The sequence below is a fragment of the Mustela nivalis genome (assembly GCF_964662115.1).
Source record: "Mustela nivalis genome assembly, chromosome: 10".
Classification (NCBI taxonomy): domain Eukaryota; kingdom Metazoa; phylum Chordata; class Mammalia; order Carnivora; family Mustelidae; genus Mustela; species Mustela nivalis.
Genome location: NC_139029.1, coordinates 39,172,962 through 39,190,059, shown reverse-complemented (window position 1 = coordinate 39,190,059; position 17,098 = coordinate 39,172,962). Strand labels below are relative to the sequence as shown.

General features: G+C 36.6%; 1 protein-coding gene across 3 annotated transcripts in view; it reads left to right on the top strand.

Moving 5' to 3' along the window:
* EPS15 (epidermal growth factor receptor pathway substrate 15) overlaps nucleotides 1–17,098 on the top strand; it is a 143,996-nt gene that overhangs the window by 21,827 nt on the left and 105,071 nt on the right. For all 3 annotated transcript variants that reach the window (XM_082688403.1, XM_082688404.1, XM_082688402.1), the window contains exons 2-4: nucleotides 9,740–9,781; nucleotides 13,713–13,802; nucleotides 14,664–14,711. In XM_082688403.1, the coding sequence (XP_082544529.1) occupies nucleotides 9,740–9,781; nucleotides 13,713–13,802; nucleotides 14,664–14,711 (180 nt within the window). The remainder of the gene's footprint in view (nucleotides 1–9,739; nucleotides 9,782–13,712; nucleotides 13,803–14,663; nucleotides 14,712–17,098) is intronic.

The following is a 17,098-nucleotide window of genomic DNA, read 5'->3' as shown; positions in this document are numbered from 1 at the left end:
AATTAGAGTTGATAGGACTTGCTGATGGATTGAAAACAGAGAGAGGTAGGCAGACTCAGGTATATGGCTTGTGAACCTTAGGTAGTTGTTGGTAAGGGAGGAGTGGGTTTTTAGAGGAAAAAATATGTCTGTCAGATATTTGGGAAATATCCAAGTGGAGATACAGATGGTTAAAAGTTTGGATATCAGTTTGATAGTCCATCAGCATAAGTGTGATATTGAATAATGAGAATTGATGTGATCATCTGGGTTATTTCGGAAAAAGGATCTGAGAGGTGAGGTTTGTTAATGTCCTCTGTAAAAGGTAAAGTGCTATACAATGCAGGAGATAGTTATTTTGTTTCATTTCTTCCTTATTTGTATTTTTATAAATTCATGTATTATTCATGCTTAAAGATAATGGTTTTCCCAGTGATTTTTCTTTATCTTGGGCGGTCTAGTCTGGCATGTATAGGGCTTACTATCTTTTTTTTAAAATTTATTTATTTATTTATTGACAGAGAGAGAGATAGAGATCACAAGTAGGCAGAGAGACAGGCGTGGGGGGTTGGGGAGCAGACTTCCTGCTGAGCAGAGAGCCCTATGTGGGGCTCGATCCCAGGTCTCTGAGATCATGACCTGAGCCGAAGGCAGAGGCTTAACCCACTGAGCCACTCAGGCGCCCCAGGGCTTACTATCTTTGATGAGAGACCAAAGCTACTCTTTGTATTCATTCTTTGTCACACCGCGGAGTTTGATTTTTGATCAGGTTGAACTGGATTTAACAAAAGCTGGTTCATTATTGGTGTGAGTTCTTGATATGGTCTGTTTATGCCCACTGTTTTTCAGTAGCATACAACTATGTCATCTTTTGAAATCCTTTTGTCTGTTAAAGTACTTTTACCTTTCATTTCTGATCATCTCCAAAGCAAATATATTATTAGATCTAGATTTTGAAAATTTCTTTTACAATACTGTTCTTGGAGTATTCTTGGGTTTTGGCTTGCTATGTTACCAATTTATAATGCTATGTTATGGGACAAACATGAGCTATTAGCACGTTTGCAGAATGGAACATTGCAACTTTAAATAAAATATAAGCTGTTTTGGGGGCAGGAGCCGTATATGATTTTTGTAAACCCAGATACCTAAACCTGTTGCTCTGTTCCTAGAAGACCTCTAGTATATATTTATTATTAAATGAGTTTGGACTCCTAGAGCTGAGGGTTAATACTTGTATTCTTTAAGTGAACTGCCCAGCTGGCTGCTTAGTTTACTTGAGCTCCTTGTCAGCTTTAAAGGTGAGGACTGCTCACATGACTAGCTTTTCTGCATCCTCTACTCATCCTCAGGGTTGTTTTCCTTTCTAAAGTTTCTTTATTATTGACATTCTTTTGACTCTTCAGCTGTCTTTAGGTTGCCAAAGTGTTCTCTGTCAGTTTGGATTGCTCCTTTTTTTTTTTTTTTTTCCCATTCTTCCATTTACTATTCGTTTTTATCCTTTTTTCCTTTGTATTGTGAAATACACAAGTCTGTTTTTTTATATCTAATAAATTTAATAACTCCACAATATTATCTGATACCTAGTTCACGTTTCATATTCCTTAATTGTTCCCAAAATGTCTTCTCACATTTGAATTGTTCAAATCAGGATCCAGCTCTTTCCCTTTTCACACTAGCTAGGTCAAACCACATGCTCTTCAACAAGTCTGTTTTAAACATCACAAGACTGTAGAGGTTTTGCAAGCCAGTCACATTGAATAAATTTATGTGTATAAATGCATAGGCTTTTCTGGTTGTATTCATTTATTACTTTGGTCTTTGGAACTGCTGTTCCTTTTTACAGGAGGTGGTGGTTGTGGTTGTGATGGAGTAGTTGAAAGTGTGTCAGGGGTAGTTCCCCTTCTGGTTCCTCGGTTCTCTTTAAAATGGAGTATTAGAAGGCTGTATTCTAAGTAGCTGAATTTTTGTGTGTTAATATGTCAAAAATACTTGTATGGCAATACCTGGAAAATTATGTGCATTATGACACTTATTTTTTTGTAACACTCTTATTTTTTTAATGGCTGCTAGTACTGAATTATTACTCATTTTCTTAAAATTTTAGGAGAGCAAAACAAGGTTTTGGGTGGTTTATTTGGAAAAATAAAATCTATTCCGTTGTCTCCTTTTCATTACCTAGACTTCTATACCTGCTTGCCTTTATACACAGTGTTCTTCCTGTCTGAATTTCTACCTCTCTACTTCGTAATGGTCCTCAACACCCCCTTTTCATGGGAAGTTGCAAAAAGTACCATAGAGAGGTGGCATATACTCTTTACCCAGTTGTCCCTAATTGTAATACCTCATGTAACTATAGTATAATAGCAAAACTGGGAAACAACATTAGCAGAATTCACAGACCTTATTCAATGTCATCAGTTTTATAGATATTTGTGTGTGTGTGTGTGTGTGTGTGTGTATGTGTGTATGTAGTTCTATACATAAGTGATTTTATCAGGATTCATAAAAACAGTTAAGATAAAATTCCATCACAGGGATTTTTCATGTTACTCCTTTGTATACATACCAACTCACCTCTTTGTTTTGTTAATTTATATACCGGTTATTTTTTATCATGTTATTCACTGGTTATTCTTTATTATATGACCTTGTGATTAACAGAAAAAAGATAAGCGTCATGTTTTAGAGGTTATTTCTTTATTTTTACCTTTCCCCCCCACATTGTACTATAACCATTTACAATAAGCCTAACACTAAAGTTTCCGTTCCTTTTGTGCATTATAGAATCATAGTCTCTCGAAGTCCTATGATACAGCGTCTACCCTCCACAAAACCCCCCAAAAATGAAACTGAAAATTCCATATGAAGCAGTTCTTGACATTTATTTACTAACCTGTGAATTTCCTACCAGGACTTTCTCCCCCACCCCCCTTTTATTACCTGGTATTCTTTGTTATTAGGTTACCTATATGTTTTGCTAGATTATTTTGGAATAAGAAATAACCTAAATCCCCATCAGTGGCTTACAATAACAAAAGTTTAATTATTGCTCACATTGTAGATTCCCTAGTAATCACCTATGGTTCTACCCTATGATTCTTTTTCATTTTAGAATCCAGGCTGAAAGAGCACCCACCCCCTATATGTGACATACTGTTCTCTTGGTAGAGAGAAAGGAGCAAGAGTTGGGAAACACACAATAGAAAGCAAAGTTGGGAAACACACAGTAGCTCTTAAAACTCCTACTTGGAACTGGAAGTTTCTCCTATTTCACTGGGCAGTATATGTCACATGGCTAAGCCAACAGTAGAGTTGTACTTGCCACAGAGAGGCACTTTTGCCACAGAGAGGCACAAGTCACATGACAACAGGCAGAGATATTAATACTTTGATAAGAGGAGAATAAATGTTGAGAATTATAATGCAGCCTGCCTTAGGATGGTATAGTATGCAGTTCTTTTTTTTTTTTTTTAATATTTTATTTATTTATTTGACAGGCAGAGATCACAAGTAGGCAGAGGCAGAGAGAGAGGGAGAGGGGGAAGCAGGCTCCCTGCCTAGTAGAGAGCCCGATGCGGGGCTTGATCCCAGGACCCTGGGATCATGACCTGAGCTGAAGGCAGAGGCTTAACCTACTGAGCCACCCAGGTGCCCCAGTATGCAGTTCTTTTGTAATAACTTTTTTCTCACTGAAGTTTATTACACTTTAAATGATTTTTTTGTAGTAAAAATAACAGCTCCTTTTTTTTTTCTTTGTCGCATTAATTAGGATATTGGTTCAAGCCAAAATCACAGTGGCTTGGGGTGCCTGGGTGGCTCAGTGGGTTAAGCCGCTGCCTTCGGCTCAGGTCATGATCTTGGGGTCCTGGGATCAAGTCCCACATCGGGCTCTCTGCTCAGCAGGGAGCCTGCTTCCCTCTCTCTCTCTCTCTCTGCCTGCCTCTCTGCCTGCTTGTGATCTCTCTCTGTCAAATAAATAAATAAAATCTTTAAAAAAAAAATCACAGTGGCTTAAACAAGAGAGAATTTATCTCCCTTAAGTAACTGTCCAGGTAGGGTTAGTGGTATAGGGCTGATATGGCATCTTCATGATAGCGTCTGGGACATAGGCCCTTTTTCACTTGTCATTCTTTTATTCTCAACCATGTTTTCCATCTTTCAGTCTGGACAGCCGCTCCATATTCTGCTACCATATCTGCATTCTGCATTCTGAAAAAACTGGGAGGGCTAGGAGGTAGAAAACATTTTCCTTTCCTGTAGGTGCATGAACCTGGAGTTGGACACATTATTTTCTTTCTTATTCCATTGAGGAGAACTGGGATTGTAAGAGAGGCTGGGAAATGGAGCTTTAGCTAGGTGTCCACATGTCCAGGTAAAGCTTAGGGGTATTATTCTGAAAGAAGAGAAGAAAGGGTATTAGGAAACAAGTAGCCATCTATTTATTTCAATTAATTTAATTCATACAAGACTTATGAGAAATAGATATTATTAGCACTTCAAGATAAGGAGACAGGATTTTTATTTTATTTTTTATTTATTAGAGAGAGAGAGAGAGAGAGCGTGCATCCAGGAGCAGGAGGAAAGGCAGGGGGGCAAGCAGATTCCTTGCTGAGTAGTGAATTCCATGTGGCCTGATGTGGGGCTTGATTCCAGGAACCTGAGATATGACCTGAGCTGAAGTCTGGTGCTTAACCAGGAGATAGGCTTTATAAAGAGGTCAATAAGTTGTTCAAGATCATCTAAGAAGCAGTGGAATGGACTTTGAATCTAGGCCCATTTGATACCAAAACTTGAGGTGTTTTTTTTTTTTTTTTTTTTTTTACAAAACTGTTTGCTTTCTAATATTTATTATTTATAAACACTTAACATTTTTTCAGAGTAGTAATAAATAGCTACTGACTCTTTAGAAGGAATTTTTACTGCTTATGAATATTTTACTTTGTGGCACTAGTAAGAATTTATTATATTTGCTTTTAAATAATGTTAGAATTTTAAAAGGTCAGATTTTTATTTTGACAACTTTAAAAGTTTTCCTTTAGAAATAATTTAGATGCTAAAAATTCGTAGGTGATTTTGAATACTGACTTCAAATTTTGGGATTTTTGTGTTTTTCCTCAAATTGAAAATAGCTTTATTGTTTTATTTTAATTATAAAAAATAGGAAATGCTTGGGGCACCTGGGTGGCTCAGATGGTTAAGCACTTGGCTTCGACTCAGGTCATTATCTCCAGGTCCTGGGATCAAGCCCAGTGTGGGGCTCCCTGCTCAGCGGGGTGCCTGCTTCTCCCTTTCCCTCTGCTCTCCCCATGCTTGTGCTCTTTCTCTCAAATGAATAAATAAAATCTTTAAAAAAAAATAGGAAATGATTTTTATAAAAAATTTTCAGAGAATAGAGTAGTATAATGAAGAATGTAAAAGTAATTTATAATCCCATTATTCAGAGATAATCACATTACCATTTTAGCTATGCCTTTCAAATTTTTTTCTCTCTGCATTCATTGTTAGTGTTATGTATCTGTGATTTCTTTTTGATCTAAAATGATCATATTTCAGGAAAAAATATTTTTACTGAGACAAGCTGAAACACTTTTTTTTTTTTTTTTTTTTCCTTGAGTGAATTGGCAATTTGGATGGCTTTTTCCATTCTAACTTAGCTGTATCCTATTAGTATACTAATCAGCACAGGGTGTACTTTAGAACACTAAGCTAATGCCTTCTCAAATGTGTTTATGTAGTAACCAATGAGTCTGTATTGTGATGATTAATAAAGTACAGTTTGGAGCTCAGAATTTCTTTCCTGTGTATGAGATTTCCCCCCTCCTCCTCCCTTCCCACCGGGTCCTAAAAATTCAGTTGAATTATCTTTAAAAATTACCTCTTCATTATTGATGATATTTGCTTCCTCTAGCAAAGTATCTTCACTCTTCTCTGAAAGTAGGATGGGTATGTAGTTTTTCACTCAACCCGGACATTTTTGAGAATGAAAGGGACACTTAGAAATATTTAAAATTCTGGAGGTTTTTTTTTTTTAATAATTTTTTATTTTTTATAAACATATATTTTTATCCCCAGGAGTACAGGTCTGTGAATCACCAGATTTACACACTTCACAGCACTCACCAAAGCACATACCCTCCCCAGTGTCCATAACCCCACCCCCTTCTCCCAACCCTGGAGGTTTTTTGAAGTACATTTTTCTGGGCATCAAAATGATTACATTGGTAGATCAGTATAGTAGTTCTAGTCAAACACAATTTTCAAAAATGAAATTTAGTAAAACATTTTTACTATATTATAATAAAATTAAGTCTTTTTTTAAAGAATTTTATTTATTTAACAGAGAGAGAGAGCGCATGCATAAGCAAGGGGAGCAGCAGGCTGAGGGAGAGGGAGAAGCAGGCTCCTTGCTGAGCAGGGAGCCTGATGTGGGGCTCAATTCCAGGACCCTGGGATCATGACCTGAGCTGAAGGCAGTTGCTTAACCAACTGAGCCACCCAGATCCCCAAAGTTAAATCTTTATATTGATTATCACAATATTAAAAAATGCATCCAGAATAATTATTTTTGGAATCGCATTTTCTAGCAGTTTCTTAGCCACACCTGTCTCTGATATGGTATCACTGATACTTTACTGAACAATGTAATTATTTTTCAGTATAGTTTAACTAGTTTAAATTTTTTCATGAAATTGTTGTTTTCAGAGTTACATATTAGGGTTTGTAGTTGTTAACCTTTAGAGTTTATTTTCTGTAACCAGTAATATTTTTAATTGCTAATAAACTCTGTTGTGATGTATCTGGTTATCTCAGGAAAAAATTTGATATGTGGAGAATAGTCTTAATTCTTATTTTTTTGTTACTGAAAATTATAAATTTGTCAGCCCCAGTATTTTTACAGGGTTTTTTATTTTTGTCTCTATTAAGCTATTCTTTTTGACAAATATTTTTATATAGACAAATCTTATCATGAAAGTTGTCCCTAATTATGATTATTTTACATGTTCCACTAAATTCAGATGCTGCAAATTGTAGGCTTTCTGTAATTTCATTTCACTGCAGTACCAGTGTCAAATACCTTTTCCACTACCTCACAAGGTTATAAGGAGTTAGCTGTCTAAAGTTGCTTGTGTCTGAGGATACTTTTCAGTGAGTCTCTGCATGCTCTTGTTGAAAAGAAGGTGTGATACTATATCTGTGAAGAAACAGGAAAAGCAAGATGGAATTATTACTAGTTCTCTTTCAGATTTCATCCCTGTTCAAGTGGATAGCACTTACACTACTAGTTGATACTTTGGCCAGAAGTTAGATATATACAGTAGAGGTATACTAAATCCATTGTGGTTTATTTTAATATAGTGACTAATAATAATAGTTCATTTAAGGAAATGCAAATTCTGAGACAAATGGTAAGCTGAATGGTATGCTGGGACAACAGATTATGAAGTAAGACTCTCCTGAGCAAACCCAGGCATGTGGAAAGCAGCATTGTAAAAGAGTGTGGAACTTGGAGTGGGATAAACCTGCGTTTAACTCTGGGCTTTGACATTTAACAGCTTGGGTAAGTAACCTCTGTGAGTTTAGGTGTATGAGGGTTTTCCAGAGAAACAGGACCAACAGGATAGACACATATTCAAATATGCTGATTGACTGATTTTAAGAAATTGGCTTATGTGATTGTGGGTGATGGCAAATCCTAAATCTGTAGGGTAGGCCAGCAGGCTAGACTGGGGACCCAGGGAAGAGTTGATGTTGCTTCTGAATCTAAAGGCTTTCTGGAGGCAAAATTCCTTCTTCCTCAGGGTACTTTAGGCTTTTCTCTTAAGCCCTTCAACTGATTGGATGAGGCCCACCCACATTATTTTACTCATTCTACTGTTAAAAATATTAATGACATTTAAAAATTACCTTTAGAGTAACATCTAGATGGGTGTTTGACCAACAACTGGGTTAGCTTAGCCAAAATGACACATAAAATTAACCTTCACATTAGGCTTCCTTATTTGCAAATTGGAATGATACTATGTGGCTCACAAGGATACTATGGTTTATGCTAGGTTTCTTTATTTGCAAATTGGAATGATACTATGTGGCTCTCAAGTATTAGTAGCATAAGGTGTTCTCAAAGTTGGTATTCAATTAATGTTGATTTAAAAAAAAAAATTATTTATTTAGGGGTGCATAGGTGGCTCAGTTGGTTAAGCAGTTGTCTTCAGCCCAGGTCATGATCCCAGGGTCCTGGGATCGAGATCTTCTTCTTGCTCAGCAGGAGCCTGCTTCTCCCTCTCCCTCTGCCTGCCATTCCTCCTGCTTGTTCTCTCTCTCTCTGTCAAATAAATAAAATCTTTTTTAAAAAGATTATTTATTTGAGAGAGAAAGAGAGAGGATGAATTGGGGGTTGGGGGAGAGGAGGGCACAAGGAGGGGGCAAAGCAGACCTGCCGCTGAACAGGGAGCCCAGTTCAGGGCTCAGTGATGGGACCCTGAGATCATGACCTGGGCCACAAGTGGATGCTTAATGCACTGAGCCATCCAGGTGTCCTGAATGTTGATTCTTGAATCCAGTTTTATACCCATTAAGGCTGTGGGCCCCACCTTGATGTTTGAATGTTTTTTCCTGTTTATCTTTGTATTTCAATCTAAGCCTCTTTTGCCCGCTCATCTAGTTAATGAGTCCTGTCAGATCTATCTTACAAATATTTATTCAGATCATACCCTTCTTTTCTGCCATTGCTGGTGTTCAGGTCCCCTCTACTGGGTCCATTAAAATTATTTCCTAAGTAGCCTTCTACCTTCCATCTTATTTTCCTTGTTCACAAGTAATCACCTAGACCTAATACTATATTAATAAGTTTTGAATCTGTCCCCTTTGTCCATTCTCATTTTCTTTACTTTTTCCAAGGTATGTGAATCCCTTCTTATGTTGTCTTCTATGAAACTTCAAAATCTTATCTCCAATTCCTGTCACCATTCAGAATGACTTACTGCTCTTCAAATGTAACTGAGATTTCTGTTGATTGCAAACTTTGTGCATACTCTTACTCCATATAGAATCACCCTCTCCCCTTCCCCGCCGTATTTCAAATTCCTGCACTGGTGTCACTTCTGTGGAGCCTTCTTGGACTCCCTTCCTGGTTCCAGAACACTCTTAAATATTTGTGGTCTGGTGAACCTGAGCCTTCAGACATTGAAACTCCTAAGCTGCCTTTCAGATGAGATAGTAAATCTGTTTATTAGCTGACCAGGGAACTCTGAACCATGGTATGAATTGAATGGCACTCCTTGCCTACAAGTGTTTAAGGTCTGATCATATAAATACCATCTTTTTGTATATCAGTTTATGTATTCACTAGATTATTTTATTGAAATGTTTTTGAATTGTGTTCATAGGGACCTTGGATACTTGTGTAGAAGATGCATGCTGAAAGCTTTGGACCTTTTTTAACCAAAACATTTCACCCCTCATTTGTTGGTAAAATTTTGGATGAGGAAAAGAAGTTTTGATATCAAAAATAATTTTAAAATTCTTGTTTTGTCTACTTGATTCTTAATAATCCATATAACTGCCTTTTTTCACTTTCCCTTCTCCCTCAAAAGAAACTAAGCCAAGTATATTTTATTCTTATTCATCTTTGTTTTTCAAAATCAAGTATATTTTACTCTTACTTATCTTTGTTTTTTCAATATCTGTTGAAAGAATGTAAATATACCAATACAGATTATTGAATAGCACTTAATTTTGAATTATTTATTTATTTTAGTTATCAAGTGGGAATCCTGTATATGAAAAATACTACAGACAGGTAAGATTTTTGTATCTTTGTTGTCCTAGATTAACTATAAAAATACTTTCAAATCTTGATGGTGTGTTTGCAGATTACTACCCATCTGAACACATTTGATGTGTCTTGTTTTCAGTTTCTTGTGCTTTAGCCTCCTACTTTCACTGCTTATGTGTGTGTGTGTGTGTTTTAAAGATTTTATTTATTTATTTGTCAGAGGGAGAGAGGGAGAGAGCATAAGCAGGGAGAATGGCAGGCAGAGGTAGAAGTAGGCTCCCTACTGAGCAAGAAGCCTGATTGGGACTCGATCCCAGGATCTGGGGTTCATGACCTGAGCCGAAGGCAGATACTTAACCACATGAGCTTAATTCTTTTTTGAATTAAGAATTCTTAATTCTTTTTGACAAGCTATCAGAAGAATGAAGGGAAGAGACAATTAAGCCCAAACATTTAATTGTCTTAAATGTCTATCTGTATAATGTATATCATTAGATAAATTATAAAATCCATATAACATTAGATATATTAATCTAGATATAAATATCCAAATTAATTTTACGCCGAATAAGAATGGCTTTTCTGTTGTTTTTAAGACTTATTAAAGTTTAGGGGCGCCTGGGGGCTCAGTTGGTTAATCAGCTGACTCTTGATTTTGACTCAGGTCATGATCTCAGGCTTGTGAGATCGAGCTCTCCCCCCACCCCACCTCGTGGGACTCTGTATTCAAAGTGGAATCTGCTTTTTCTTCTCCTTCCCCCATTTCCCTTCCCCACCTTACACTCCTTTTCTTGCGTGCATCCTCACTGTCTTAAATATATAAATAAAATTTATTAAAAAAAAGATGTTTTAAGTTTAATTTTTACAAAGTTAAAACTGTGATTTTCATATAAATATGAAATGAACATGTGTCAAGGATTTTATTTACTTCAACTAATTACTGGAAGAACAGTAATATGTAAAAATGAGAATATGAGTTGTAGAGATTTATATTTTCCACTAGACAAAGTTCATTTATTGATATGGACAGGAATCATTGCATTGCTGTCAGTTTCTAAAATTTAACTTCTTTTCCTCCTAGTGTAAAAGAGCCTAGTGAATAAAAAGTCAGTGAGGGGGTCATACATCAAATCTGTTGAGGGTGTAGACAGTCTCATTTGAGCATTTCCAAATACTGGATCGTTTTTCCTAACAGTCTCCTTATCTGTGATCATGATCACAGAAAAGGCTATAGTTTGACCTGACTATTTACATAATTACAGCAGGTTTATTAATGAACCATTATAAGTCTCCTTGGGTATGACTTGCAAATCTACAGACATACACTCAACTATACAACAGCTTCAGAGCCTGGAGAATTAATTTCTACGTGAAATTTCTAAAGAATTCTTGGATTGTACTTTTTAAAGCCTTTGGTATTTTTTCTCTATCTTGAGACTAGGACCCAAACCTTAGAAATTCTTCCTCCCATTTTTCGTCTGCAGTACATACGAATTTGAATGAATTTATCTCATCTTGAGGATTCCCATATCTGCTAAGGTTCCTAGCCTGCTAAGTAACCTTGGTTTACTGTCACTGAGACTGGGACCCTATAGACCAGGTTGCAGGCCAGTTTTCTTGAGAGGGTTTTCTAGACATTGTCTCTGCATAAGTCAGTCCTTTTTCCTTAATAGCAGCTTTTTCTTTCGAATAAAAGATAACTATTCTCAAATAGGCTTTATTTTGTGCAGTTTATTTACTCAACTGTATCCTGATAAAAAGGAGAAAAAATTATTTAACCTGTTAATAACTATATTGCTATAAAAATAAGGACATTGCACTGAAAGATTTGTTTTTGAGGTCTGAAGTCAGTGAAAATCAGATCCCATCGAAAGCTATTTCATTCACTTTACAAAAGCAGAACCTACTAATTTGAGGGCCAAAGATAACATAAGGAGATAAAAAGGGCTTTTCTACATATCCATTAGAAAACAGAATATTAAAAATAATGCCAATAGAATTCCAAGTTAGTAACCATAATTAAATATTCCTCAACAGTGTGTATTCAGTCCTGTGTAATTAATTCTTCTTCCCCTGAATCTTGGGTCAAGAGTCTGCTTTCATGAAATAATAAAACTACTTCTAGACTCCATAGTTCTGGATATTCTGACTTAGTTCACCAGTCTGAGAGTTGTCTAAAGTGATGTCAGCTCAGAAGCCTTTTTCCAAAAGTCTGTGTTTTGAAGTGTTAATAATTCAGTTTATGTGGAATAGTTCTTTCCACAAGGGTCTGAAACTGTCTTTTTTTGTCTTTGATGAAGACACAGATTCTAACCTGTAGCTTACAGCAGAGCCTTTGGGCAAGTGTCAGAGTACAACAGAAATTCCTGTACATGACAAAGACTAAGTGGCTATTTAAATTTATTATAGTAACCAAAAGAATGGAAGATAGTAAAATTGGAATATGATACATAAATATTGCATAAGAGTTTGATCATTGTTTCCCTTGATGGTCATTCTGTTTAGGTCATGCTAGGGATAGATGTCCCCCATCCTAACCCCCCAGTCAGGGGGTAGACAAAGAAGAAGGAGTTCTGGAGATTTTTTTTTTTTTTAAAGATGTTATTTATTTATTTGACAGAGATCACAAATAGGTAGAGGGGCGGTGGTGGGGGGAGCAGGCTCCCCACTGAGCAGAGAGCCCATGTGGGGCTCGATCCCAGGACCTTGGGATCATGACCAGAGCCGAAGGCAGAGGCTTAAACCACTGAGCCACCCAGGCATCCCATGTTCTGGAGATTTTTAGAGGCAGGTTTCTCTACCCTTTTTGTACTTCCTGGTTACTCCAAATTGGATTGGGCTTTTTTTTTTTTTTTTTCCTCCTGAGTGCCAGATTTATCCCGTGTTCCAGCACTCAAAAGAAAGGATTTCTCTTCTCTGTCTTCGCTGGGATTGGCCTGTCTGGAATGCTTTGTGAATGTTTACAACAAACTTAATCTTTTAACTAAACTGGAAAACAGCTAGCTCACAAATATCCTTGAATCGTGTTACTTTTCCCATGACTTTTTAAAATTGACTTTTCATTTTTAACAAACAGTTTTACTTTAGGAAATCTTTATGGAAGTGACAGTCATTTTTTGAGCTGTTTTCTGTTTTAAAGGAAAATCCCTATAAATTAAAATGATGTGTTTCTGTTAATGCACTTTAGGAACTTAAGAATTTTAAAAACATTTCCTTAAGTTTATTATGGAATCACTGTTGGTTTTTGAGCTGATACTACTTTGATTTTTTTTTTTTAATTGTTGCAGTGTCTAAGAATAAGTATAAAAGCAGAAGTTAATGATTTAAAGATGTTTGAAAAAAAAACAGATAACATATACAGCTATTCTCCTCTGTCAAAAGACCTTTCCAGGAAATTAGGCCCTTTTCCTTTTATTAAGCTTTTCCTTCTATTAAGCTCATTAGAATTTATTTATGTATTTATTTATTTTTAAATTTATTTGAGAGAGAGAGCATGAGTAGGAGGAGGGACAGAGGGAGAGGGCGAAGCAGATGCCCCGCTGAGCAGAGTCCAATGTGGGGCTTGATTCCAGGACCTGAGTTGAGGGCAGACGCTTAACTGTCTGAGCCCTCAGGTGCTCCAAGTTTATTAGAATTTAAATGGCACCTATAGAAGACTTGGAATTAGAAGATAAATGTTAATATTGTGACTCCACTAATTTTGGTATACTTCCTCTGAGCTTCAGTTTTCCCATTTGTATAATGGGAGTGATTTAAAAAAACTGTAAATGACCAGTGCTGTTGAGATGGTATTCTACTCATGTGGTTCTCCATATATTTCTTGGCTTTTGTTAGTCAAAAGATTCCTGTTCCCTTTTTGAAAAAGCCAGTTCCTAAGTCACAGGGAGGAAGGCAGGTAAATGACGATAATTTTGTCTTTGTGGTTTTTGTCAACTTACAGTTTGTATCTTTTCAGGTTGATACAGGCAATACTGGAAGGGTATTGGCTTCTGATGCTGCTGTTTTTCTGAAAAGATCAGGGCTTCCAGACCTGATTCTTGGAAAGGTAGTGTTTTTTCATTTCAACTAGATTATAATGAATATTTATGTAGTGGTATAAATAAATTGGATGCAAATTTAGAATGATAACATCAAGAAACTTAGAAGTAAGAATTGAATCATTGAAGCAATTATAGTAATGCAATGGAGGGAATTTGTGGTGCTGTGATTTACCCTTTTGTGAAAAGTAAGGTGTTTTTCAGATTTTTAGAAAATGAATTACTTTTTAGTGAGATAAAATGAGGAAGTAATAGTACATTTGGGTACTGTGGGGAAAAACAGTGCAGCCTGGGAACCTTGCCACCCCCTCAGAGTTGGCTCTATCTCTGCTTCCTCTATAACAACTGTCTCTAACTGTGTTTAATTTGTGGTGAATAGAGTTGGGGATAAGAGGCTTAGAAAAGGGTAAAAAGAAGTGGGAAGTCCCTCTCCTGGTGAATCCTTATACATGATATTAATACTATTTATTATAAATTTATAATTTATAATCACAAATAAACATGAACTATAAGAAGATCATCTTAATATGGGTCTAAAATCAAGTTAGTAGGTTCTAGTAGAAAGAACATTAGATTTGGAGTTAGAACCTGTCTTAATGAAAAAGACATTGGACTTAGAAGCTAGAACCTGGGTTTCACTTCTTTCCTTGATGCCTTAAATGTTCTTGAGTAAGTATCTCACTGGGTTTTAGTATCTTTGTGTAGGGTTGCACTAAATAACTGTGGTTTCTTCCCACTTTTAATTCTATGATTCTTAAATCTGAGGACCAAAAAGAATGAAATTGTATATTACAGGGATTTAATTTATTATCTCTAAGACGCTTTTTTGTTTAAAATATACATTGACTTTTTTTTCCCCTGAATTTCAGATTTGGGATTTAGCTGACACAAATGGCAAAGGAATCCTGAACAAACAAGTAAGATTCAGAGATACATATGAGAAATTTTTTGAGTGCTTCAGAATAAAAACCAAGATTTTTTTTCTAATTTTAAACTAGGAATTGTTTTTTTTACCAATTGAATTCAATTTACAATTGAAAACATTAGGGTTTTCAAGGGCAAGTGTTACAGCAATATAGTGGAAAATATTTCCAATTCAGTAGACATTAAAGTAAGTGATTCCCAAAGTTTAGTTAGTGATCATTTGGTGACATTGTTCTCCTGGAATGTCTTAGTCTGTTGGGGGTTCTCTGACAGCATAATACAGACTGGATGGCTTATAAATAGCAGAAATTTATTGCTCACATTTCTGGAGGCTGAAAATACAAGATCAGGCTGCTAATATGTTTGGGTGAGGACTGTCTTCTTGGTCGCAAACTTCTTGTTGTATCCTTACAAGGCTGAAGTGGCGAGGGATCTTTCTGGACCCTTAAAGCACTAATTCCATTCATGAAGGCCCTACTCTGATGTCTTAAGCACTCCTCAAAGACTATACTTTCTAATACCATTACCTTTTTCAACATACTCAGTTTCTTACCTGTACAGTATACTTACTTGTGAGTGTTATGGTCTAGGTCTTACTTGGCATATACATCAAAAAATGGTTTATATGCCATAAGTATACCCTAGGCTAGAAATACGTGAAACGATTATGGGTATTGAACACCATCAGTGTACTTTGAAGTTCATTCAGTTTGTTTCAGAGGTCCACAGGATTGAATTCAAAGCTTGATGCATGCTGATACATTGGCTAAGCACTGCTACTCAAAGTTAATTCCCCCATATGGGATAGCTGAAGCAGCATCATACTTAAAAAAGTGATGGGAAATTTAGATGAGAGGGTCAGAATATCCAGTCTTTTAATTAGATTAAGATTAAGATTAAATTTAATTAAGATTCATTAAATTTAAATTAAGATTCTAGGGTTAGCTTGTAGATTGGAACCCCTGGGCAGGAGGGCCAGTTGGTCCATTGGAGACATAGGAAAACTAACTTAATATGAGCAGCCAAGGTCGTGTGCATTCAGTCAGCAAATATTTGTTGAGTACCTGTTTTGTTTATTTATTTATTTATTTGAGAGAGAGACAGTGAGAGAGAGCATGAGAGGCAAGGTCAGAGAGAGAAGCTGACTCCCCGTGGAGCTGGGAGCCCAATGCGGGACTCGATCCCGGAGTTCCAGGATCGTGGCCCAAGCCGAAGGCAGTTGCTCAATCAACTGAGCTACCTAGGCACCCTGAGTACCTATTTTGAATCAGGCTTTGGAAATGCAGAGGTGAATGTGATGTAGTCCCTGACTTCATGAGTTTGTAGTATAATAAATTCTTCACTGATATTCCTGGACTTTGGATGTTGAGTTTGAGTTGTCTTTTGTTAAATCCAGGTGGCTGGATTTGTGGGTCTGCAGTTAAACTTTGATGTTTGCATTGGAGAAAAAGATTTTTGAATTAACATGAAAGAAAGGAAAGAAACCGGTTTTTTGAGTTTCTGTGTGCCAAAATGACAGTAGGTATTTTCTTTCTATAGTATGGTTTTTATTTTGTTTCTCATAATACATGGCAAGGTAGGTATTAGAAAAATTTTGCAGGAAAATTTTATTTAACTTGCCCATGGCCTCACAACTTTAAGTAGCAGAACTAGAATTTAATGTAGGAGGACTATTTCACTTCAGAACACGTCCATACTATGGGGGTGGACCTGATTACTTAAGAGTAATTGAATCTCTCATAGAATGAGAAAGGAGAGAAGGTTGATGCTGGAGTACTTAGAATACCCAGCATTTATTTATTTATTTATTTTTAAGATTTTAATTATTTGAGAGAGAGAGCATGCACTGAGCAAGTGAGCATGCAAATGAAGGGGGAGGGGCTGAAGGAGAAGCGGATTCCCTGCTGAACACGGAGTCTGAGGCATGGGCTCAGTCCCAACCTGTGCTGAAGTCAGTTGCTTAACAGACTGAGCCACCTAGGCACCCTATAATACCAGCACTTAGGGGTTGGAGGAGGCATTGACTGCAAGAGAAGAGACTTGAAGGGTCAGAGGAAAAGTAGGAGAGTTTTACGAAGCTATGTTGATGGGGGAGAGTTTCTGGGGAGTTATATCATGTCCAGACTGCCAAAAGAATAAGCAGGATGAGGCAGGGTTTTTTGTTTGCTTTGGTTTTTTGAGGCTGTTGTGTTTGGTAGCTGAGAGGTTATTTGTGACATAGACAGTGGTTTCTCTGGCTAATGGTGGGAGTTGAAGTCAGATTGTATAAAAGCTTTGCATAATAAGCTTTGTATAATATAAGATTGTATAATAACTTTGGATATACGTGAATGAAAAGGGAAGGGGAGATCTTGAAATAACCATCTTTGCAAGATTTTGT